Source organism: Malaclemys terrapin, chromosome 1 (genome assembly GCF_027887155.1).
Source record: "Malaclemys terrapin pileata isolate rMalTer1 chromosome 1, rMalTer1.hap1, whole genome shotgun sequence".
In the NCBI taxonomy this organism is placed as follows: domain Eukaryota; kingdom Metazoa; phylum Chordata; order Testudines; family Emydidae; genus Malaclemys; species Malaclemys terrapin.
In genome coordinates this window covers 83,758,258-83,784,180 of record NC_071505.1, presented here as the reverse complement: position 1 = coordinate 83,784,180, position 25,923 = coordinate 83,758,258, and the positions used below count along the sequence as shown (strand labels likewise).

At 41.1% G+C, this 25,923-nt stretch overlaps 1 protein-coding gene across 3 annotated transcripts in view; it reads right to left on the bottom strand.

Moving 5' to 3' along the window:
- Positions 1–25,923, bottom strand: part of CFAP54 (cilia and flagella associated protein 54) — a 216,749-nt gene that overhangs the window by 51,820 nt on the left and 139,006 nt on the right. For all 3 annotated transcript variants that reach the window (XM_054028552.1, XM_054028545.1, XM_054028538.1), the window contains 11 exons: positions 25,391–25,600; positions 22,919–22,985; positions 19,468–19,650; positions 17,076–17,162; positions 15,156–15,278; positions 14,189–14,242; positions 9,522–9,738; positions 8,365–8,456; positions 4,506–4,675; positions 2,378–2,480; positions 8–146 (listed from right to left, as the gene is read on the bottom strand). In XM_054028552.1, the coding sequence (XP_053884527.1) occupies positions 8–146; positions 2,378–2,480; positions 4,506–4,675; positions 8,365–8,456; positions 9,522–9,738; positions 14,189–14,242; positions 15,156–15,278; positions 17,076–17,162; positions 19,468–19,650; positions 22,919–22,985; positions 25,391–25,600 (1,445 nt within the window). The remainder of the gene's footprint in view (positions 1–7; positions 147–2,377; positions 2,481–4,505; positions 4,676–8,364; positions 8,457–9,521; positions 9,739–14,188; positions 14,243–15,155; positions 15,279–17,075; positions 17,163–19,467; positions 19,651–22,918; positions 22,986–25,390; positions 25,601–25,923) is intronic.

Sequence of the window (25,923 nt, the reverse complement as noted above, 5' to 3'; positions counted from 1 at the left end):
ATAGTACCTTTCATATCACCAATGCCACGGATCTGTGCTGTTAGTGCAGTCACTAATGCCATGCGACATCTCAGCCACAGACGTATGTTCATATGTTCTTGTGCTATTACATTGCAAGGCAGCTGAGTACTGTCTACATAAGAATCCTGGTCCAAAATCAATAAAGAAGTTATTCTGTGAATAAACTACTTTAACACAAACAATGCAGAACTATTTGTGTTAAGTTTAGGTATTTGTTACTATAATATATATCAAAATAATACAAATATTTTAAAAATAGCATAGTTATACTTAAAAGTTTATTCAGTTTGGCTCAATCATTTTTATTACAGATGTCAATTTATGATTTATTAAGTTAAAACCTGATGAAATAATGAAATCTACAATGAAAATTAAACCGTGGCAATGTGAGAACAAATAAATATGTAATATGTGTAGAATATGTGCCAGTGATGAGCACGTGATAAATTCAAGGACCATGTGATAAAGAGCATTTGTTATACACTTTTGATCACCTCATCTGCACTCCGCCCACTACTCCTGAGACTAATTCAAACATTTCAAATGTCTAAGGCACCTCAAGCAGTTGTCTTCCAGAACAAAACCTACCACAGAGAGTTCAGGTTCCCAAGCCAACCTTCTATACCACCTCCAATCCATTACAAGTAGCTTTTCTGAGACAGGGTTCTGCAGTCCAGATGTCAATAGCTTGTGCCATCAGAACACAAGAGATGAGCATGGCCAGAGTTTGTTGTTTAGCCAGTATCACAATCAGGGCTGGCTCTAGGCACCAGCAAAACAAGCTGGTGCTTGGGGCGGCACATTTTTAGGGGCGCCATGGCCGGCGCCAGAATGCCGCCCCCAAAAATGTGCCCCGGCCGCCCTAGGTCACCTCCGCTGCTGCTGCCACGGCGCGCGAAACAGCTGATTCGCGCGCTGCTACTCGCCCTCCCTCCCAGGCTCTCAAACCTGGGAGGGAGGGGGAGCAGCGGCGCGCGAATCAGCTGTTTCACGCGCCGCGGCCACTCGGCGTCTCCCCTTCCCTTCCAGGCTCTCAAACCTGGGAGGGAGGGGGAGATCCCGAGTGGCCGTTTCGCGCGCCGCTGCTCCCCCTCCCTCCCAGACTTGAGAGCCTGGGAGGGAGGGGGAGAAGCGGCGCCCGCGCCGCGGCCACTCGGAGTCTCCGCCTCCCTCCCAGGCTCTCAAACCTGGGAGGGAGGGGGAGAATCCGAGTGGCCGTGGCGCAGCGCCACTTCTCCCCGTCTCTCCTAGGCTTGAGAGCCTGGGGAAGGAGGCAGGGCTGGGGATTTGAGGAAGGGGCGGAGTTGAGGCGGGGCCGGGGGTGGGGTAATTAAATAAGGGGTGGGGGGTGGGGGCAGCCAAAATTGTTTTTGCTTTGGGCGGCAAAAATCCTAGAGCCGGCCCTGATCACAATTATATACTTCAGCTCACATTCTGCTTTTAGTAACACCCATTCACTTAAATGGTTTGCATATTTGCAACCAATGATGAAAATTAGCTACAAGGCTGGATTCTGACCTTAGAAATCAGTCTCCTTTAAAGATATTTTATGTTGAGAGCCTTAACAATTACTGCAGTCCATCATACATTTTAATTGTCACTGCTGGAACTACAATATGTTGGACTGTCAAGACAATAAAAGATCTCAGTCAAAGTTCTGTCAATCCTTAGACAAGTATTGAGAATTAAACTGATCAGACACTTTACTAATTTTAGATCTCAGTGGTGATGTGTACTTCTCTGTCAGGTTCTTACAGTGAAATGCTCTCACTCAATACATTTGCTCATACAATTTACGTACAGTAAAGTCAATCACGTATTTATTATATAGCATCCAAAAGTGTGTGAAGAGGTTTGAAGTTCAAATCTATATTTTACAGTATAAAAGAAAATCCTTGATTTTTATACTGTAGCAAAACTACTGGGAGGAGGTTAGGCCAATACAACAAGATATTTCTCTGGTGGTCTTTTTTGTTGTTTTGCTTTGCTTTTTATGGTGTTTATCGGAAGAGGAAATGCTGATGCTAAAATGTGCAACTTGAAAAAGTATCCTAATTGCATTTATAATACTCCCACAGCATATTAACTACTATGATGGCAATTAAAAGTCAACATTTAACAACAGTAACCGTACAGAGTTATCAGATATACCAGACCTCTTCTATACTAAGACTAAAAGTAAATTTAATACCTCAGATACCACTGCTTAATAGCTGTAGATAAATGCATTAGTGGTGATCACTGCAAGAGCATTTCTAAAAGAGGTTCAGCAGTGTGCTTAATTTGACATTTTGATGCAAGACTTTACATATAAGCAAACAATAATTTAAAAAGTAGAATCTGTATCAATACATACTCGACGCTCTGTTTGCTGTATATTTAGCTGAATATGTGGAACATTCTTCCTGAAAATGTTTGCATCCTGAAGAAGTCGAATTGCAGAGAAAGCCAAAGCAGCACTAATAGGGAACATATTGTTAAATAACAAAAATTATGTACCATTTTATGCTTTCTTGTAATCTTTCTGATGTCTAGACTATTTCTGATTGTGAACCAGCAGTTATAGACTAGATTTTGCTTAATACCAAAAAGTGTATCTATAGCATATATTGAATGTACAAAAACAATGAGGAGTCCGGTGGCACCTTACAGACTAACAGATTTATTTGGGCATAAGCTTCCGTGGGTAAAAAACCCTCTTCTTCAGATGCAGAAGTGGGTTTTTTATCCATGAAAGCTTATGCCCAAATAAACCTGTTAGTCTTTAAGGTGCCACCGGACTCCTTGTTTTTGTGGATACAAACTAACACGGCTACCTCTCTGATACCGAATTTACAGGAGATGCAATTAAATGGGAGGAAATACTGAAGAGTCCTTCTACAAAGAGACACAACCCACTACAAAGAAACATAAGCATGTGTAAGCCAATGGGCAGAGTCACCAACCAAGTTAAAACCGAAACTCTAAAGTTCAGTTTCACATCCCTTTCCTCAGGGCCAATTTTATAAACAAACAGCATATGCAAAAAGATTTAAAGTAAGAAAAACCTGTTAATAGAGGCTGTACCACTTTGTGCATGCTAGGAAAGGAGAGGACACACCCTTCTTCCTTGGTACCCCTTTGTAACTACACTTCAGGCTTTTGCCAAGTCCCTGTGGAGAGGCTTATCTCTTTCCAAAATTGAATCAAGAGACTTCCTTTACATAGTCTCCAGTAAGCAGTCACATGGTATTTGGAAGTTGTCCCATCACCAACATACAACGTTGCTAGAGACTGACTTCCAGTAACCTTTAATATATAGGGGCTATAACAGGCACACTGAGAAGCACATACATGCAACCCAAAGCCCAGTGCTCTATTAACCACAGTACTGTGAACACCAAGCATTGAAAAATCATCAGTCAGTCCCCTCCCATCCCCCCCCCCCCCCCCGACATCATGAGATTGGGTTGAAAATAATAAATGATGGCCTTTTTTTCTTTGTCTTCTGATTTCTGAGCCTGTAGGGTGCACTTGGGTCACATTTTCAAGATTTTCTTTGCAACCACAAGGGCAATAAACTTCATTTTTAAAAAACATAAAAGCTGAGATTCTTGCGCAATCTCTTGTTGTAGCAGTTAGGGCATTAGGAAAAAATATGAGTGTTGTCAACACTCTAATTAAACAGTGCTTCTTTGAAAAAGAGAGAACTTATCAGCTACACTGATATTTTATGACTGAAAAGGAATCTCCAACAATTGCAGATATAGATGGAAATCCCACATTTTGTTAAAAGAACGAAGGTATTTTCAGGACAGAAAAATGTTTGGGAAACTGATCTAGTAAGGAAATCTTTTCTAACAAATGCTCTTGAGCCAAACATAGGGCCCATCCTCCAGAGAATGTGCTCCTTGTAACAGCTGTCTCCAACTTTCTACTGAATCAGAGTTACAAGCAACAGTGTCACACGTGTAGTTACACCATATGAGTTATATGTATTTTTCCAGCCTTCCCAACTTTCACCACATTTTTGAAATCATATTGCTTTTCTGTGATATTGCACAGAAACATATCCTCCGAACAATGCAAAGTATTTCCAGGCTACCATAACTCAAAAGGCAAAAGCCCCAACTTCTTGGGGAGTGATAAGGTCTCAGCAATGGGTTGGTTGGGGGGCCTGGATGGAAAAAATGGGGGAAGACTTGCAGAAGCCCCCAGGTAGATATTGAAATGATCATGGAGTTACCTGCACTGTACACTTTTATCTGCCAGGTAGTTCCAGACATCTAATAATAAAGTTGCAGCCTGATTAAAATCATATCAAGTGTCTCCTGTCCTTCTTTTGGTATAGACGGAGAATTATTGTTGTTACTTCGGGTAGCTTTTAAGGTTTGAAATACATGAGTATCTTTGAAAGCTAAGAGGATTGTTGGGTTTATTTGTTTTTTTGTTTTTAATCTTACATTCAGCACGCTGCAATGTATTCTGGTTATGATGGTATTTACCTGAAAGCAGTTTGATGTCTCTGCTGAGAAATAACTGCAAGCTGAAGCTTGGCCTCAATAACAGTCTCTAATTCTACAGCAGAACAGTGAGAAATCTTCCCGTCATATTCATTCTGTATGTTGGCTACAAGAGAGTTAAGCCTTTCTTCAGTTTCTGTCAATAAAATCCCCTAAGAGAAGAACATCACAACATCATGTAATTTCAAGAAATAATACAAATAATAGAAAGTTGCTTAAAAAGTTCTCTGTTATTGTCCAGGACTTCCCATACTTTGAAATAGGCCAACATGAATACAAGGCACTATTTCTGTAAGCAAGATTATTGTTTTAATCTGGTTTTAAACTCAAAGAATAGGAAGTAGGACTGCATACTAAACTGGTAATATTGTAATTTATGACTCTAAGCACAGTACACCAGAAGATATAGTACTGTGTATCTTAATAAAATACAATTAGAAATAATTCAGTTAAACATTTTTCATTCCTATCTTTATATCATAGTTACAGTTCAGGATTCAGTAATTTTCAACTATAAATATAATAATAAAAGAGCATTTGTTCATATTGGAAGAAACCTATTATTTTTTAAATATAACCTCATTATAATTAATGAGTACAGTATATATCCTGAAAGCCCCTGAGTAGTTTGCAGGCCCTCAGATTCACATTAAGTAAAGCTGCAGGAGACGACGGAAAAAACAGATCAGAAAGAAATTTCACTTTAAACTAAAACTTGTCAACCTCAGGACTCTAGGAAGAGTTTAGTTAAAAGTCATAGGAACATGTCATGCCATCTGTTTTTAAGCAGAACTCCACAATGACCTCAAAAGGGTTCTCTTCTTAAAAATCCATAGTATGATAGGGCTCAAAGGAAACATCAGAAGTGTCAAACCTGTATTATGCCTCTCAAGTGTTTTGCAATCTCAAAAAGAAGAGCACTCTTCCAACTCATTTAAAAATTATACGTGGCATGTTTTCAAGTATGGAGCAGCATAGTATTACTTTCTAGTTGCCAACTAAGTAACATAGGAATTGCCCTACTGCATCAGACCCAAAGTTCATCTGGACCATTAGTCTGTCTCTGTGTCAGAGGTAGGTGTAAGAACCCTGCAGTGAGCAAATGAGGGATAATTTGCCCTCCCACCTCTGAATGGTTAGAGATTGTGATAAACCATGATGCATGAGGCTTAATATCTAAGATAAGCAATAAACAGTTAGATAAGGTAATAAGCAATAGCCTGATTTCCAGGGTAAAGGGTCATGGGTAGAGGATGATTTATTTGCAAGGAGAGAACAGTCGACTGACACTAGAATGACTACTTTCTCTCACTATCTATTTCTTTAGCTTTTCCATTGATTTGGCTGAATTCAGACAGGCAGCATTAATGCCTGTCAAGAGCACCAGTAAGTTTATTCAAAATGTTTTAAATTTTTATTTTACTTTGTCATATCCCTGGAGCTGTAATTTCTTAAACTACACAACAAAATGAAAATGGAATGCTTCTTTTTTAAATGCCTTGTCAAAGGTTCTAGAGAATTAATGTCTATTTATCCAGTATATTATCCCATCAAAGTAACTCAGACATGTTCTACAGGGACCACCTCTAAAGGTGAATGGGTATTTCAGTTCTCATGTTCAAGTTAGTCCCAAATCTCTTTGTTGAAACCGAGGAGGCTCCTAGCTGCCAGTCCATGCCAGGGATAGATCAAGACGGGGTCCCCAGCCAATTTGGAGGCCCCCCAGGAAAAATGGGTGCTCCAGCCCCAGAAGAAGCCCCTATCGGGTCACCCTGAGCCCCAGCAGCAGCCGCAGAGGAGGAAGCCCTAAGCCTGGGCACCCTGAGACCCGGCTGCAGCCATGGGGATGAAGCCTCGAGCCCGGGAAGCCCCAAGCCTAGACTGCTCTGAGCCCCAGCTGGAGTGGCTGTGGGGGCGGAAGCTCCAAGCCCAGGCTGCCCCAGCTGGAGCGGCTGGGGGACGGAAGTCCCAAGCCCTGGCTGCCCTGACTGCAGCTAGCAGGAGCACAAGCCCGCAACCTCGGGAGGAGCTGCCGGGGGAAGAAGCCCCTAGCTCAGCGCCCAGAGCTGCAGCATGAGCAGCGGAGGAGAGGAAGCAGTTGGCATGTCCCTCTCTAGCAGCCAGTGGGTTCTGCACACTGCACCCAGGCCAAGCGCTGCCTCCACAGCTCCTATTGGCTGCGAACCATGGCCAATGGGAACTGCGGGGGTGGCACCTATGGACGGGGCAGCGCACAGAGCCACCTGGCCGCAACTCCGCATAGGAGCCGGAGGGAGAACATGCCGCTGCTTCCAGGAACTGCTTGAGGTAAGCGCCATCCAGAGACTGCTCCCGTGCCCCCTCCCAGGTCCCAACACCCTGCCCCAGACCTGCTTTCCCCTCCCACCCTCCGAACCCCTCGGTCCCAGCCAGGAGCACCCTCCAACACCCCAAACCGCTCATCCCCAGCCCCACCCCAGAGTCTGCATCCTCAGCCAGAGCCCTCACACACATCCTGCACCCACATCCCCTGCCCCAGCCCAGAGCCCCCTCTAACACTCCGAACCCCTCAGCCCCCTCCTGCACCCCAAATACCTCATCCTTGGCCCCACGAGAGCCCACACCCCCAGCCGGACCCCTCACCCCCCTCCAACTGCCTGCCCCAGCCCAGAGCCCCCTCCCGCATCCTGAACACCTCGTTTCTGGTGCCACCCCGGAACCTGCACCCCCAGCCCAGAGCCCCTACCTCCTCCCACACCCCAACCCCCCTGCCTCAGCCTGGAGCCCCTCCCATACTCCAAACTCCTCGGTCCCAGCCTGGAGCACCCTCCTACCCCCCAAACCCCTCATCCCCAGCCCCACCCCAGAGCCTGCACCCCCAGCCAGAGCTGTCACCCCCCCTTATGCCCCAACCCACTGCCTCAGCCCAGAGCCCACTCCCATATTCCAAACCCCGCGGATTTAGCCCCCCAGCCCAGAGCCTCCTCCTGCACCCCAAACCTCTCATCCCGGGCCCCACCCCAGAGCCTGCACCTGCAGCCGGAGCCCTCACCACCTCCTACACCCAAGCCCCCTGAGCCAGCCTGATGAAAATAAGCATATGAGTGAGGGTGAGAGTGAGTGAGCGACGGGGGGATGGAGTGAGCAGGGGCGGGGCCTTGGAGAAGGGGTGGGGCATGGCCTTGGCCTTGGAGGAGGGGTGGGGCAGGGGTGGGGCAAGGGTGTTCGGTTTTGTATGAGTAGAACGTTGGCAACCCTAGTGGGGGCAGAAGCCCAGAGCCCAGGCTGCCCCAGCTGTAGCCACTGGAAGGGAAATCCCCCAGCCCGGCAAGAGCCACTGCAGGAGGAAGCCCCAAGCTTGGTGCCTGGTGCTGAGGTGGAAGTTGCCAGGAGCATGGGGTGTGGAACAGAAACCTGGAGCCCAGCTCCTGGGCTGCTGCTGTGTAGAAATGAGGGTGTACCACCCTCATTTCTGCGCTGCCTCTGTAGGTGGGTCTGATCTCCCCACCAACAGCGGCCGTGCAGAGAAGGACAATTCCTGTCCCTCCCCAGTGCGGCCGGAATAGCAGCGAGGAGCCGTGGGCTCCCAGCAGCAGGAGAGATCAGATTTCATGGGGGAGTACTGATTTCACGGTCCATGACATGTTTTTCACGACCATGAAATTGGTAGGACCCTACCTATAGCCACTAAGTGCTTGGGTCACATTAGACCCAGTGACCTAGAAAGTAGAGACTCTTTAACTCATTTCCAGTTCCCTACATCATCTAGTCCCCACAGTATAATTTCTGCTACATAGGAAATATCTCATCTGATGAACAGTGAACTGTTTCCTAAGTTTAGTTTCCTAAACAACAAAATTACCTTTAGCATAGCCATATTTAATTCGTCTTTACATCTGACCAGTTGCACAATAATACTGCTTTGTTCCTGGGGTCTTGTAACTTCTGCATTAACTGGCAAATAAAATTTGTAAAAGCAAAGGATAGTAGTTAAATTCCAAGAAAGACTTCAAGTTACAAAGGAGCAGAGTTGACCAAATAATTCCCAATAATTTGAAGAATATATCTTATTTTTCTATTCACTGAATATTCATGAGAAAATCATGATTTTTCTCAAACATATTTCTTATCTACATTTGTTCTACCATCCTGCCAAACTTTTTACACTTCACACATCTCAGTTGCCGCTACAGGGCTCTCTGTTTAGCGATTGGAGGTTTGGGTAGGGGGAGGGAAAATGTGGAAAAGCCTCCAATCCCACCAGAGCTAGCCCCACGAGGAAAAGGACTGAGCCCTACAGCTAAAATAGAGCAATTAAGCATAGTTTATATATAACAAACTAAATCCAACAACGCTTGGAACAAACAAAACATATATTTCTCCTCATTCTGACCATTTTGTTTGTTCCCGTATCTATTTCTCTGTCTTCAGTTTTTTACATTGTAAGATCTTTGGGACCTGGACTATCTCTGATGTTTGTAGAAGGCCCCAACATATCTTGGGAGGTTCCACAATATATATAATTAATAGTAATAAGTGAAGCATTCTGACTATAAAGGGAAAATGAGTAAGTGACCAGAACGTGATCTGAAGAGCATCTTCTGGGGGGTAATTTACTACAAAGAAAATCAAAGAAAGCCAGTCATTCATCTCCCAAGATGAAAAAATGGATACTCATTTGGAAGAAAGTGATAAGGAAATGTTAAAACAGTATAAAGCCCAAAAAGCCATAGGATCCACCAACAATAATGTATCTATAAAAACAAGTAAGAATGAAAGGCAACTCTAAATAAAATTTAAAGATGAAATTTTAACTATTAAAAATTGAAAACTTATATGTTCAAACTTTCTAAAATAAAAAATAAATATTTACATTTTCAACAAGACATAATATGAATATTCTTTAAAATGCATCAGTATAATGTGTACACAAATGTTAAAAATGATAAAATTATACATGAAACAAGCTGGAGAAAAAATCAGATGATGATCAGACTTTTCCATGACAATTATAATTACTTTTTATGCTTGACTCCATGATTCTGCTTGGCTTTTTTAAGCTAGTGTTATCCACAGAATAGATTGTTTTCATCACTTTTTCAGGAATACTATTTATTGTTGCCGAAAGACAAATGATTAAATGCATTTTGGCCAAAGTTAATTTATTCATGATTTGTTGATCACACATTGAAACCACAGCTGGAGGTAGACTCCAATTAAATACGTCTTCTAGTACCTACAAGCAAAGTTAATAATTCGAATTAATATGCAACTACATGCTAAACACCATATTTGAATTCAACAACAGAAATGTGTACTCCACTTCTATTAATGACATTCATGAAAATACAAGTAGATATGACTCATACTAGATAATATAATATTTGTCACCATGGAGGAATTGGTGTTTTTCTTCCCTAACATAATGTCTTTCTGCCAAGTGATTGCATATGTCAGGGCCTGGCTGGTAAGTTTTCCCGCTGAGGGAGAAAGTCAGTGACAGACAGTCTGGATACTTTCTTAATTTGTTTCATTTACAAAGTATATACCTGTCCTTGAACAGAAGTAGTCACAAATAGTATACAGGTAAAACTCTATATCAGTAATCTCAGCCAAAATCCCAACTCTGCTCCAAGACTTGATTCTTGTTAGAGAAATTAAGGCAGGGAGCAAACTCACATTATTTGCAACCCCCAGCAAAAAAAACCCTGCATCACAAAACTAACAATACTGTGTAATTGCTACACAACTTTGTATTTTCCACTCTACTCTCTGTAAATGCTGCCTTAATTATTAGTAATAATAATTATAACTTTTAGCACTTCATAAATTTCATATCAGACCTCTGAAGAGAGAAGTAAGTACTATTATCACCATTTTTTAGACAGGAAACCTGACACATACAGATGTGACTTGACCAAAGCAGAAGGCTGCCCATAGAATCATTGAGGCTCCATCTTAGAACTGAGTTAATCAGTTCTGATATTTATCTCTCTTGGTACTAAAACTGAACACTGTTTTCATAGTATCCAAAAGAATGTATAACACTGTATGTAACAGCACCATCTGGTGATAACAATTTAATCAGCACTTCTGTATAATACATTAATTTTGAATATCATCAGAAGATTTTCCAGACCAGGGTGTGAATACATGGTTTCACTGATGTCAATGGCGAAACTCCACTTACTTTACTGGGCCTAGGATTTCACCCAGGCTGCTGAGAAAAGAAAACATGAAAATATATTTCTGGTACTTAGATAGCCCTCCATCAGACAATCCCAATATGCTTTAGAAATATCCTTTAATCATTCTTCAAGAAGATTGACTTTTAATATCCTCATTTTAGATGGGTAAACTTAGAAACAGGAAGGATAAATGGTTCCCCAAGATCACACAGAAACCAAAGGGAAGACCCGACTATAGAAACCAAAAATATTGGCTCAGTGCTCTAACCAGTAGACCAAGATGGGACATGTACTTTCAAACCATTACTCAGACAAAAGTCTGAATAAATTGAGTTAACAAAAGAGACGCCGTCAATTAAAAAATCTCGCTTCTGTCTACTAACCTACTGTTGTTAAAAGTGACACGTAAACTTACTGTAAATTAAAGTTTGCTTATTTACATAGTGCATTGACAGAACTTTGTGTAGAGTCAGTTTCACTGTTTCTCCTGCATATTCAACTGGCTGTTTCCCCTGGATCTTGTACACAGCACTAGGGAGAAAAAATGTTAAAACCCTGGAAACTAAAAGATAAGTAAATAGTTACCATGCAACTTTCACTAAAACTAGGAATGGGTAATTCATTATGTAGACTATGGATTCTGTGTCCACCCATATTTTACTAAATATAGATTTCAGATATCCACCCTGCCATTAGAAAAACATATAAGACAGCACTGAAAGGAATAACAAAGCTAGAAGAGGTTCTGAATATAGTACCATGAAGTATAAATAGCAGAACTAACTAAATCAAATCTTAAGATAGAGCCACAGTGATCCTGTGGAGATTCTCCTGCTTTGGTCATGTCAAATCTCTGTCAGTGTTCTCACTTGATAAACTGGCAATAATAATACTAACTGTGATGTTATATGATTAAAATATGACCATGTATATTATTGTTGCTACCACTGCAATTGCAACAAATCTTGTGCAAAGTATGTCATGTAAGGTGTCAATGGAAAAGTTATGATTTGTTTAATATGATTATCCTATGTGTATGTGTAGCAGGGTGGTTACCCCGCTCCTGCCCTGAGGGGCTTAAAACAGCCCTGGGAGAGGACTGTGGCAGGGGAAAGGCTGGGCTGATTGAGAAAGCAGCCACAACTGCAGCCAGCTTAATCAGGGCCCAGCTGGCCCTTATAAGAGGGCAGTGGGCCAGAAGCAGAGACAGTCTCTCTCTAACTGTTAAGAGGGATGGGCCTGGCTGCTGGGAGCTGAACAGAGTGCGTAGAGCAGAGCAGGGCTGGGGGGAGGTCAGAGGAGCTGGGGAGCTCTGGCCTGGAAACCCCCCAGGCTGCAGGCCTTGTTAAAGGCCCAGAAGGGTACTGGGGTTGCAGAGGGCAGCCCAGGGGTAGGCCAAGGCAGCAGGTCCAAATCCCCCTTGCCTGTGATGATTGGCTTGTAAACTGCAATCTGCCCCAGTGAATGGGGGCTAGATGGTGACTGGCAGTAGCCTTATACTGAAGTGGGAATGGTGGTTAGGGGTTCCCCTGAGTGGGGAAAACCAGATTCGGGGTTGCTGCAGTGGGCAGAACCCCTGGGTAAAGGGCACCGGAGTCCGGGAGGAAGATGGGGGACAGTGGCAAGTGAGACATCAGCCGGCCTGCAGAGGGCGCTCCGAGCTGGAAAAGAGCTAATTCCCTGGACAACCAGCAGGAGGCGCTGTGCCGGTGAGTTGTCCTCCCATTACAGTATGCATGTATCATGCATATATTCATGAAGTTATGAATATTGATTATGTACCTGTATTTCAAAAGTGTTTGCTCTTGGGTAACACCCACCGGGTGGTTAACATCCAATCTAGACAGAACATTGTAAATGGAGTATTCCAGTTGATAGCCCATCAACAAACACAATGGGTGATGGAAGAAGCTTATCCCCCACCTGATGGACTTTCCTGTGGATGTCAAGTATCAGAGGGGTAGCCGTGTTAGTCTGGATCTGTAAAAAGCAACAGAGAGTCTTGTGGCACCTTTAAGACGAAGGCCTAGTCTTCACTTACCGGCTGGTCCGGCGGCACGCCATCGATGTTCTGGGATCGATCCCGGAAGTGCTCACAGTCGGCGCCGGTACTCCAGCTCGCCGAGAGGAGTACGCGGCGTCGACGGGGGGAGACTTCCGGCCGCGTCTGGACCGCGGTAAGTCCGGAGTAAGGTACTTCGAATTCAGCTACGTTATTAACGTAGCTGAATTTGCGTACCTTAGTCCGAAGTCCGGACTAAGTGTGGACCAGCCCTAACAGATGTATTGGAGCATAAGCTTTTGTGGGTGAATACCCACATGCGTCTGACGAAGTGGGTATTCACCCATGAAAGCTTATGCTCCGATACATCTGTTAGTCTTAAAGGTGCTACAAGACTCTCTGTTGCTTTTTCCTGTGGATGTTCCAGTCAGAATATGGGTAATGGCCGCTGCTATGACTCACTGAAGTATGCAAGGGCGTGTGACCAGCTCATGTGACGCTGGACTACATATGGTGGCTGTACTTTTCCACTAACTGTGCTGAGGGCTTTGTTTGAGATAATGAAGTTCCCAACATATGGCAGAAAGTATAAAAGGCCCAGGAAACATCTCCATTTGGCCTCTTTCCTGCTCTGATCTCTGGACTATGAACTTATATTAATGGGACTATTCTAACCAAAGGACTGAGGACCTTCTAATCATTTGGAAGCAACCAGAGACTTAACAAGCCAACAGTTTTTTTTTTTTTTTTCATCACTGCTTCAAGCCTGATCCAAGAACTTTGTAATTATTGTATGTATTTGATTCCTTTAACCATTTTAACTCTCTCTTCTTTTCTCTTATAAATAAACCTTTAGGTATTAGATAGTAAAGGAATGGCAACAGCACGATTCTAGGGTAAGATCTAAGTTTATATATTGACCTGTGCGTGTGGCTGGTCCTTTGGAATCAGAAGAGCCCTTTGGTTGATGAAATTGGTTTTAAATAACCACTCATCATTAAGTCTAGTGCCTGGGAGTTGAAACAAGGACTGCAATACCTAAGGAGACTGCATTTCTGACTTCTTGTTAGCCATTGTAGTAAGACAGAAATTTACTTTTGTTGCTTGTTTGGAATTTCTCATGGAAGCATAACCACCAGTTTTGCAGTGTGTCTGCCCTATTTCTTGGCATTTGTCCTGAATCTGGTATTCTGTTATGACCCACTGAGGCACAGTGACACTAACCTCTATCCAAAGATGCCTGTTGTGAAATTTAATGTTTATGAAGTGCTAAAGAGTGTTATTAACATTAAATAAATAATAATAATAAAAGGAAACCCTTTACAGAGGCATATAATGGACAAAACAAAGTTGTATAGAAAGCACAGAAATAGGTATATTCTCCAGGTCACATAATTCCTATTGACTCTAACAGGTGACTCTATTGACACTATGCAGGTGAATAGTCTTGCTCTGCACTAATATTTTAGTTCTATGAGACAAAGTTGTTTTCTTACCTGTAAGTTTGCATTTGTCAGGAGGGGTTTTGATGAGTCGAATTTCTGAAAGGACTGTAATTAAAATGTAACAATGAATGATGAATGAGTTGCTGATGATCTTACAAGGAACTTGGGGGAAACCAATGTAATGGTACAGTGTCACATGCTATATTGTCATGTAAGCCTCAGTTCAGAAATGGATTTAAGCATGTGTTCAAATGCAATTGACTTCAGTGTGGCTGAGCACATGTTTAAGTGCTGCTCTGAATAATGAAGATTCCCAGAGGGCCAAAGAAAATATCACTAATGGTACTGGTGTCCTCTAAGTTCCAATCTAGTGGGAGTGCAATATGCTCACTCTCTTTAGGAAACAACACTGGTATCTTACTCTTGTAAGACTTTCAGCTTCTTAACCCATTAAATGTCTTTCTATGGCATTTGTTTATACACACACACACACACCACATTCTTTACATGAAATAACATGAAAGGAATGTTAAAGTTGCAAAATAAAATGTTTCAAGATCAGGAGATACCCAAGTGTATATATCCTGAACTCTGTCCCTTTGTGCATATGCATTATAAGAAAGGGTGAAATCCTGGCATCACTGAAGTCAATGGGAATTTTGACTGAAATATAGAGTGAAATAAGGCTAGGATTTCACCTATAGCCTTACACTACATGGTCACATACACTTTTTTTTTTTTTTCCTGCAAAACGCCTGCCTTACTCATTGTATAGGCCGGATGACACACAGTGAACAAGAAAGGTATTCAAAATTTATTTTTGTCTTCACGGTTCAATGTATGGTTTTCTCCCTCATTCAGTGCATGTCACCTAAACTGCTTATTGCATGATGCTGGAGTACTCGTAATTTCAGGAACTAGTAATGGCTCTACTGCTTGTAAAGGTTTTGGATCTTTATAATTCGATGAAGAAGAACCAAGTAAGGGTATAAATATAATCCAAGCATGCATATTTTACCATCATTTTCCCAATAAGTCTGTAGCCTGCAGGTACTTTCCAGGGAATTTTTTCGCCATGATTGAGCAGACACAGTTCAGAGAAAGCCTCCGCAAAAAATCCTAAATCTGTAAGTACTTTAATCTTTAAAGAAATGAGAAACTGAGATTTAGTTTTAGTGCCTTTTCTTAGTCATTCCATTTCCTTACAATACATTATATTAAAAGGGAAATCGTCAAGTAATTTTGACCCAAAGTTTGACCATTTAAAATGGACACAATTTAATCGAGAATGTTCTCGGCTAGACAGCTATCCTATATATCTTGTACTGAATAAATGAACCCAAAAGCTGAAGATCTCATGTGACAACAATAAAATAAACAAACTTTCTCCAAAACTGGAAAAAAAAATCAATTCGGGTTCAGGTTTGGTTAGAACTTTATAGTTATAGTTCAAGTCAATGAACTATATTTTATCCAAATCAATGTACTCTCCCTTCTCCACAATCCTCATAATTTCCTTGAGTTATCCAAACTCTATAATAGAACACTTTCACTTACAAGTTATGCTGTTTTTAAAAATGCTCTCACACTAAGATTTAAAGAACTTTAGCAGGAGTACAAATGAAGTGACAAACCTATTCCAAAAGTTACGACAATGTTCTTGATGACATTACTGGTGTTGACAGGAGTAAGGAAGTGAATAAGGACAGCCACATTCACATACACTCCATATTTTTAAAAAAATTAAAGAGCAGGAGACATCTTGACTCCAGTGCTGCGCGTTGGGGCTCAGCAGAGGTCCGCTGAGGGACGGTGATGGAGGAGCCCGGTGCCTCATAAGTAATCTCTCTGGATGAGTGGAGCAAGGGTAAAGACCTCGCTAGGGAAGCTCTCTTTTTGTGAGAGTCTCTTGTTGGAGAGGTCGAGGCTCACTTCCTGATAGTTTTGGAAGTCGGAGCCTTATCATTGCTTAGGGATCTCGGTTTGTGAAACTCCCTGGAGGACGTCTCTTGTGGAAGTTGGAGGGATTTCTCCATCAGAAGCATTTTCAAACTGAGATCCCTATCGCGACTTGCTCTTGACTTCAAGTTGCTGCAGTGTATGCATTTCTGGGAGATCTGAGTTTCTCCCAGACAGCGGATGTAGGATGTGTGTCCGTCAGAGACCGACATTGGTTCACGGCAGGAGTCACACTTTTAAACCCCGTTGAGCCCTCCTCCCCCCCGATAGATGAGGGTGGGAGTTAGTTGATGTGGTAAACCATAGAGCTAGTTGTAAATGGAGAACTAAGTAAAGAAATTATTTTTGTTGAAGAAAATCCTTTAAGAGGAACTAACAAAACTATGTAACTAAGTATAGACTAATAAGTTCCTATGTAACTTTTTTTCTCCAGAAAGTATCAAGGAGAGCTCCGTCTGCAGCCGAGAAAGGCTGAGAAGGAACTGAGGGGATGGTCGGGGGTCCGTGCGCTACAGGAGACACCAATGGCTGCACAAGACAGCTCCTTGTGCGCCCTTCCCCTGACCGAGAACTGCTGCGAAAAATCTCCGATCTCCGGCGCAGGGACACACCGACACCTAGAGTAGAGCACACACCGGGACACCACTCGAAGAAGAATCAATGTTTGCCAAAGAAAAAGGCCAGACTCAGAGGGAATATGTTATGTTCATATTTTTGACTATTGTAGGAGTCTTGATTAGTAAAGACAATAATAAAAAATAATAGTGATTTCAATCACAAAAGACTCTCATTCCATCAAGTTTCTCATCGAGAGAAGAAATATTGAACAAGAACTCAAGTATAAAGTATTTCTTTTACCGTTCATGGCACAATGTTATATACCAAGCAACAGTAACTCAATTACATTTAGTAATAAAGTTAAATGAAAAGTTTATTCAAAAATGTAATATGTTGTAGCAGCTAGAAAGTTTTACATTACCTTGAGGATTCTTCCTTCGATACATTTAAGCGGGTCCCGACAAATTTCAGAAACGAAGTATTGGTACAATGTAAACAGTGGCAAAACCTGCAGGAAAAAAAATGTTAGGCGGTCTATACATAAAAGCCAGAAAGTCTGCCAATACAAAAATACAGTACTGCAAAGACTACATTAAAGAAAACACATGAAAGTAGCCTAATTTATAGTGCTAGTACTTCCATTGCCATCCTGGCTTGATATCTTCGTCAGAACTGCTTCTCTTGTGTTCTATGAAGAATGGATACTTTACAAAATTCTGTAAATGGCTAAAGCCAATCCTACTATTCTTAAGATCACTGTCTTTCATCTGATCAATACAACAGAATTTAAAGTTTCCTCAAAATTGTCCTCTTAGCTCAAGGGTGTTTGATGTACCATAAGAGTACATCTACTTGAAAGAATTTAGTACACAGGATTGCTCAAAGAGTCTGCACTCTGATGCCAAAAATTTTCTAAAACAATCACTAAAAGGATAAAACGATACCGATGACATTATAAAATAGTAAATACCTAGTCAAATATAATAATTTTCTAATTTAAACTATTTAGATTAGAATACAAATTGAATCCTGACAAGGCTCAGCTGAGTTGGACCTGCTTATCCAACAGTGAATGTGCCTCTTGATCTAAATTATTTTTATTAGACAAAGTTAATAAAAGGTAAATGCTTGATCCTATAATCTTTACTTATGTGATTAATATTTAACTATCCAAACAGTCCCATTAATTTCAATTCAACTGCAGATCTAAGTGTAACTCACACAAAAAAGTATAATATACTAGGACCCAGTCCTGCAATAATAAATAAACTTTGTTCACTATTTTACAGATTAAAATATACTCAGGTTAAAAATCATATTTGGATTAACATTGAAAGAACTTCTGTAATCTGCTTTACTGTTAACCACTTATACTGTTTTTTCTTTTTAATTTTCTTTTAGTGTGGACAAGCTACGCAGTGTTACTTTGGCTTATAGTTATTTTCTTGTCAATGTCACTTTACGGTTCTCATGAACTAGTTTAATAGTGCTGTGTCTGTATTACAAAGTCCTCCAGGGAATCTTAGTTTGTTCTTGAAATGTTTTCTCTACAAATTTAAAATATTTCTGAAAAAAATATATTCTGTAAAATATTATTTTATCAAACCAAAATCTGGAGCCAAATTTGACCTCACTTTAAGTGTGCTTTAATGGTGTCCATTGTCCAAAACAGTCCCACAACTGATTACACTCTACAATATGGTGGAAATATAGCTCTTGCCCTGCTGGTACTGCTATTGCAGTGCCTCTGATCTATGGCCGACTAGCTACTCTACCTGATACAGGAGCAATGTGTCTATAGATGTGCATAAAGAGGTGTGTGAAGTACTTCTTCAACTAGCAATCTGCTCTCTGAGATTGATAAGCAGGTGAGAGTGTGTTTAATTAAAGTTGGAGAGAAAGAAGCAATCTGAATAGAATAAAATTAACCTAGAGGCTAGGAGGGGACAGAATTAAAGTGGAAAATGGGAAGGAACTTGGTGGAGGGCAGAGGTACAGACCAGAGCCTTGCAGCAGGACCTGCTGTCATAATAGCAGAAGAAGGTAAAATGTACTTTGTTGTGGATGAGATTGGGTGGGCAAAAAAAAGAGACTGTGGCAAAGTAAAGCAAGTTTTTCTTTTTTTTTTTTTTAAATAAAGGTTTCAATACTTAAGCGAGGGATAGAAAGAAATTTGCTGTCTATTATAACAGGAGTTAAAGTATTTCTTACATAGTTTAAACAAGATTTGTTTTATTCTTTTAGTGATAAAATTGTATCTGAATTCCATTTGTATATATATTAAGCAACTTAGGGTATTGCAGGGTGGGACAGAAGCAGAAATAAAGAAACAATCCTCTGAAGGCAGCACCACCACCAGCAGCATAGCAGAAATATGATGGGTAGCATGGTATGGTATTGCCACCCTTACTTCTCTGCTGCTGTTGGTGGTGGTGCTGCCTTCAGAGCTGGGTGCTCGGCCAGCAGCCGCCACTCTCCAGCTGCCCAGCTCTCAATGTCTGCAGAAAGTTTTTTTCCCCCCTAAAGCTTCTCACAGCCCGTCTCCCCAAATACATTCCATGATGCCCCCAGGGGCACCCTCCTTCCCAGGGCATACACACACCCCGGTTTGAGAATCTCTGCCCTAAGGGATTAAAAAATGCAGAACTCTGTGCCATGACCCTGTTGCAACAGCCCCCAGACCAACAGCCAACAAAGATAACAAGGGCTCTCTCCAATACATGCAAGGTACCCACAACAGATTAAGCATAACAATTTTCTATTAAATATGATGACTTACAATTCATTCATATATGTTTTTGAATAGTACTTACTATTAGATTTTGCTTTGCACAATGCAATTCAAATATAAGAAAACTCAGACTTGCAACTACAGTGGAGACATCAGCTCTGTAGCGATCAGAGAACAAATCAATGCCAGGAATAAGTTTGTGTATTTCATATTGTGCAAAGTCACAATCAGCTGTGGGATGTGGAATAGAGACTTTAAACAATGTCTGAAAATAATAAAAATGACATATTTGTAAGTATATATGCAGCTGTGAAGCATAAAAAAGGATGAACAATTCCCAAAACTCAAAATGAAATTCAGTCAACTTCTATATTTCACCTGGCTCCAAATGAAACCATGCAAAATTGTAGAGGAATGATTAATGTTTTCATGTCTGAACCTTGATAGAGTAAGGGATCCGGCTGTAGATGGATAGAAGAGAGCATCAGATGACACTGAACAAAGCACAGAAGCAGATCTAGGTCCAGAAAAGCCACAAAGAATGTCTGTTTGTCTGGACAAGTAAATTATATTTAAGGTAAACTAAATTCAAAATTACTGCTAATTTGCTTTCAGTGGCTTTTTCTGTGTTCTTCTTGTCTCATCACTTGCTCTGACAGGCAGGATGACTATCATCATCATCATCCAGTATTTTCCTGCTCTCTAATTCTCTCCTCTCCTCCTTCAGAATTTTCTGGGAACCTATGCAGTCCCAGAGCAGATTTATAACAACCAGTTGTATAACAACTAGTTGCGTGGCAAAGGGAAGGATGCTAGTAGTCTTAGTTATTTGTTGACTCAGGACTGGGAGGGAAGTCTGCAATAAATAAACAAAAACAAATACACACACACACCCCCCACACACATCCATCCCAATAAACAAAATTACCACAAAAGAAGCCTCAGAAAATATTCCACTTCCTGCTAAGAAACATTCCTAATGGGGTTTAGGGCTCAGCTCTCCAAGTCAGAGCACATCCAAACAAGACTTTAGAAAGAGCGGAACAAGTATAATAGTAAATTTCCAGAGAGCCTCTTGAAAATGTGTCAGGTAACCCCTGGGAGAAGAGGGTAACTGCTTCTGATAGCATACAGGAAGGAATTAATGATTCATTCAAGCACTTCAGGAGCCAGGGAAAACAAGGAGGAAGGGCTTGTTAAGATTCCTTATCTCATGGAAGTCTTAAAACATCTCTTTATGGAGAGTATCTTTCCCCACAGGAAGGCTTCTCTCTCTTTTGCACAAGCTTAGCAGGCTGGTTTGGTCTTTCACAGCCTGTGACTCCACCAACTTCCTGCTGCTTCTGGAAGACTCACTACCACCTTTAGGCAAGCTGAGGGGCAGGTTTTGTCTGTCACAGCTCAGGACACTGCTTCAGCCACCTCCTTGTTTCACTGAGGCAGGTGAGATTTCTTTCATTGAGAGCAGAAATAACAATAGCAGTCCCAAGGTAAAAATGTTACTGTAAGAGGTAGAACCAATGGGAGTTTTTTTCCCTTTTTTCTATTTTAGTCTTCTCTGGTCAAGAGAGAAATGGCTGTTATTTGAAGACATGAACCTTGACCTCCTGTGCCTGCTGAGTGAGGGGGGAGTCAAAGTGAAAAAGCTGAGGAGAGAGCCCTAGAGAGTGGGAACATCCTGGATAGTGATGGCCATCATCCTGCTTGCCAGCATCTTTGCTATCCTAGACCAAGCCACAGAATAGTATTGTTTATGACACATGGACAGTAAGTTAAATAAGGAAAATGTGTTTTCTTTGATTGTTTACTAAAGTTGATCTATCTTAAATGGATTTTAAGGGGAAACATTTGTAGAAGGGCGAGTATTGTACAAGATAGAAATGTTGCCTCTGAAATTGAAAATTCCTCCTATACAGAGTCTATGACATCACAATTAGCACTCATGGCCTAGAGACTTGCCACGTATACACTACCACTTATGTCGGCAAAAGCTATGTCGCTCAGGGATGTGAAAAAACACACTCTTGAGAGACATGCGTTTCACTGGCACAAGTGGTAAGTGTGCACAGCTCTATGTTGGTGGGAAAGCCTCTCCTGCCAACATAGCCACTGCCACTCCTGGAGGTGGTTCTATTATATCGATGGGAGAGCTCTTTCCCATTGGCATAGAACATCTACATGAATGATCTTCAGTGGCGCAGCTGCATCAGTACAGCTGTGCCACTGTAAGCGCACTAGTGCAGACATGGCCTTACCGTTTATAGATTCATGCAGCAATGTGAAACACAAAATAGCTAGCATAAACCTGGGACAATAACTATATTAAAGACTATACTAGAAAGAGGAAACCATGTTATAAAACAACCTTCCAAACCAAACAATAAGTTACGGGACTTGTCAGGTACATGACAGCGGACTGTCATTTTGCAGCACACTATTCCACCAAGCTACAGCCATCTGAACGAACTAGGGCAGGTCCTGCTCCAGTCATGCACAAGTATTTCAAATAGGATAATACTGCGATGATCTGCTAATACTATTGCTCTCTGATGCATGGAATCAACATTTTTCAGCTTTGTATCACAGGCGCGAATGGAAATTCTCCTTTTGCTCAAGTGTTAGGATTTGGTTTCTATTCTTGGTGAAGTTAACAGGGCTTCAGTCTGAATGGGTTCTATCCTCATGGATCAGGCTGCAGAATAAGTATCCTAGGATGATGCATGTGATTAAAATAATTCTACAAATTTTCTAGTCTCAATTTTTTTGGATGAAGCTGATTAAGTTCCTGATTTGCATTGGTATCTATTAGCATAGACCCCTGTGCCTATGAGAAGTCCAGTTGACAGGATATTTGTGATCCCTCTTTCAGGATCCCTGTTTTTAGAAATGCCTCAAATCTCCATTCCCAGAGTATACAGAAACATCTTTACTCCTGGCTTTGTTTCCAAAAGGTTGCATTCTTAATTTAAGGATCTTACTTTCTTTGTAAGTGAAATTTTTATTCATTTGAATGCACTGCCATACCTTTTAGAAGAAACTTCTAACACAGTTGAAATTTTAGCATGAATAGTCAATATTTTGCATTACCAGAAGAAACATTCTGCAGTGATTTTTTTTAAAGTTCTTATACTCCCAGTTACCTAGTTAAAAATGTGTGACAATCTATGAAGACTCTGTAGTGATCTGTGACAGGAAGTACCCTGCTGATATTGATGTTAGGTACTTCAAGAGGAAAAAAGATCTATTTGACTGGCAAATGTTTTAGCCATCTTCACATTTCAATATTTTATTTCTTCTCTGGGAGACTAACTTCTTATTGAAATGATAATTTTTGAGACTAAAATACAGAAATAATGTTAAAAAACCCATAATGAACACAACTTAATGTGCATATGTTGGCATCTACCTTCAATCTTGACTCTACATAATTTGATACAGGAATATTTTTATATCATGGGTCATTTATTGAGCTTTATACCTTGAAAACAATATGCCAACTACTGAATAAATTCTAAATGAAAATATATCCTTACCTTAAAGAGTATAGCAGAGAAAATGCAGCATTTAGTTCTTAGTCTCACATTTGATGTCAATATGTACCTGAGTAAGTATAACATATAAGCAAGACATTTGAATGTGTTCATTAATTTATGTTAATTAACAAAGCTTTTTTTCCCTACTATCATTATTATTATTAATAATGAACTCTAGCAGTTTTTCAGATCTGAAAATGTTAAGTCACATGGCTTAATGAACTACTGGAAGGTTCTCAATATTATGATGATGAGGGCAGTATAAGAACCTATATAGAAAAAAAGAGAAACAAATAGATATGTGGTTATATCCCCCCTCATAATATCTCACCAGAGATTTCATGACGATTGGCCACTATTCTGTGTATAATATGTGCAAGGTGCTTTAATCTTTTGCATTTTATGGGGCAAAATCCTTACCTCTGCTCCAGACCCATTATTTTGGGTAAAAGGGCCAGAGCAGCATAAACGGGCTCTAAAAGCCCTGGAAATTGATGGAGAAGGATTCCCCCAGTGCAGGAATTGAGATAGACAACTGTAAGGCTGGTTTCCCAGGACTCCCTCACAAGCTTTAGCTGTGACAGATATGGCAATTTCCTGCAACATCCTTGGGAGACCTAACTGAATTAAATGTAAGTATCTTTGGGGTCCATTGTATTAAATGAAGGGGTTATGTATAATTGTGGGCCAGTGTTGTATGTAACCTCCAGCGTGGGGATATGTTACATATGTGAGACCTGGAGGATCAAAGGACTATATTGAACAATATGCCAGATAAGAATGGACTTGTGGAACAAAAAGTGTTAAGTGGTTTTCCTGGGGAATATCTAGAGGGAGGTGAATGCAAATTCCACATCTCTGGGGAATGCAAAAACCCAGCCTTTTGAAAATATGCCCTGAGGAGGGGGTCACTGTCTGCTGATTGTCTATTACATGAGACCAAGATCAAAGGCCCGTGCTATAGAAAGGAAAAGGCTGAACTATTCCTGGTTCTTCTGGTTCTGAATCTGAGACAATCATGAACTTGTAACCACAGGGAAAACCCAGTTGTGAGTTTTGATGGAGTGACACTTAGAGCCAGAGACTGGAGTTGGGGTGACCTCTTGTAAGCTTTTTAGCATGCATGTAGATTCTTTTATTGTTTTAATATGCTTTCTTGGTAATGCTCTTACCTTCAAAATAAATGTGCTTACTTATAAAAAGCTATATTGTAATTTATAGCTGTAGGCCATTAGGCTGTCCATAGCCTTTGAAGAGAAAGCAAACAGGAGATGGTACCCTGTTTAGGCAGTCTGGCTTGCTGGGAATATCAGTGTAGGCAGGGAACTGCATAGCCTGGAAAAACCCTGGTCAGGAGGCAGACAGATGAGGGTTGCTACCCAACAGAGGTGATGGCTGCTGACATGGGTGTCCTTGGCGGACCACGGAGGGGGAATACAGGTGCAGTTGCCCTGAACTGTGACACTCCCATGGGGTGGAAGTGTACTGTGGGTGGAGCCATAGTGCTGTAGAGATTCCGGGTGCACTGTCGACCAAGGCAGCCAGGGACAGGCTGCTGCTTAAGTTACACCTGGGGCTGCAGAGCAGCTCAGGATCAGTGGTCACAAAAGGTAGTTTAAGCCACCTATGACCCTGCCCCTTCCCCGCCTCCCCCCTACCCCCGGCTGCTAATTCTGTGCTGTGCCTCTTAGAGGCACAAAACAGAATCTTAACTATGGTCTTTTAATAGTATGCATACAATAGCTTGGCTGATATAGTTATTTGCGGTAGTCCTGCACACAACAGATAAAACTTCATCTGATCTAAGACTAATCAGAAAAATTACTATTTTCCCCATTAAATTTGCCCCAATAGATTAATATTCATTAAGAGCACTAACTTGAAAATTTTGATGTTTCTATTGAAAATTAATAAGGATGTAAAGTCCTTTTGGCTACAATTTGTCAATCATTTATTAGATTTTTATGTTTTATACATATATTATTATTCTATTCCTATGATCCCTCCCTATACCATACGGCTGCAGTTAAAATCAGAGGGCAGTGCTTGAGAGAGGGGGCTGTCCACAGAGTGTTCTTAAGGAGGGCACTTCCCTTTAGAATACTCTCCACATGCTGATCTAAAAAAATAGCTCAACTCTGTTAACCTTCTGGGTATGCTACAAAGTTCATGTGCTTGAGTGGGAATTGGAAGAAGGCTGAGGAACCTGGGGGATTAATTTTTGTTTTAAGGAAAAGCGGTGATGCAGTGTGGGAATTTACAGTTATAATGTATTGGGCATGCTCACTGTTAATTAGCAAAAGACATGGTCAGGGTAATAGGAGAAGTACAGCTGCTTTGACTGATTTTGTTTTATAACTCCTCTTTAATATGTTTTTAAATGTATGTCGGAGCACTCAAGGCCTTGGAGGAGCATTTGTTGGTGTGGAGTTCTAAAATCTAAAGAAATACATTAAAAAATAAAATACTTACTGAGCTATCTTAGCTGCTAAAACTGCTGCATGCAAGCACCCCCAAATTCCAGCTTGATAAATACATTTCTCACTAAAATGTTTAGAACTTTCACCCGTAAAGTCGTCAGTAACATTTTTTGAAAAGCCATCTAACTCTTGCCAGTTGTTAAGTACATCAGCTATGTTGAGTGTTTCATCAAGGGCTTGACACCAATATTTAAAAGCAGATCTGTAAAACATAAAAATGCATCCATCATATTGCAGATATCTTCTGTAGCAGAAGAAGAGTTTTATTCTGTTTTCTATCAGCTACAAATAATTCTTATTCAAACAGAAAACTGGAATCTAATTTGTAAGACACAAAAAATATAATTTTTGATCAACTCACTAGACAATATTTTACTAAGAAAAAATAGCTGTATGGTAAATGACACAGTTACTTTGTAAAGACGCATATATATTGGTTCCAAAGAAAGCCATTCATTAATGCAGTTAGTAGAGAAAATGGATGGGAGAACAACATGGAAATGAAGACAGCAGATTAACTCATAG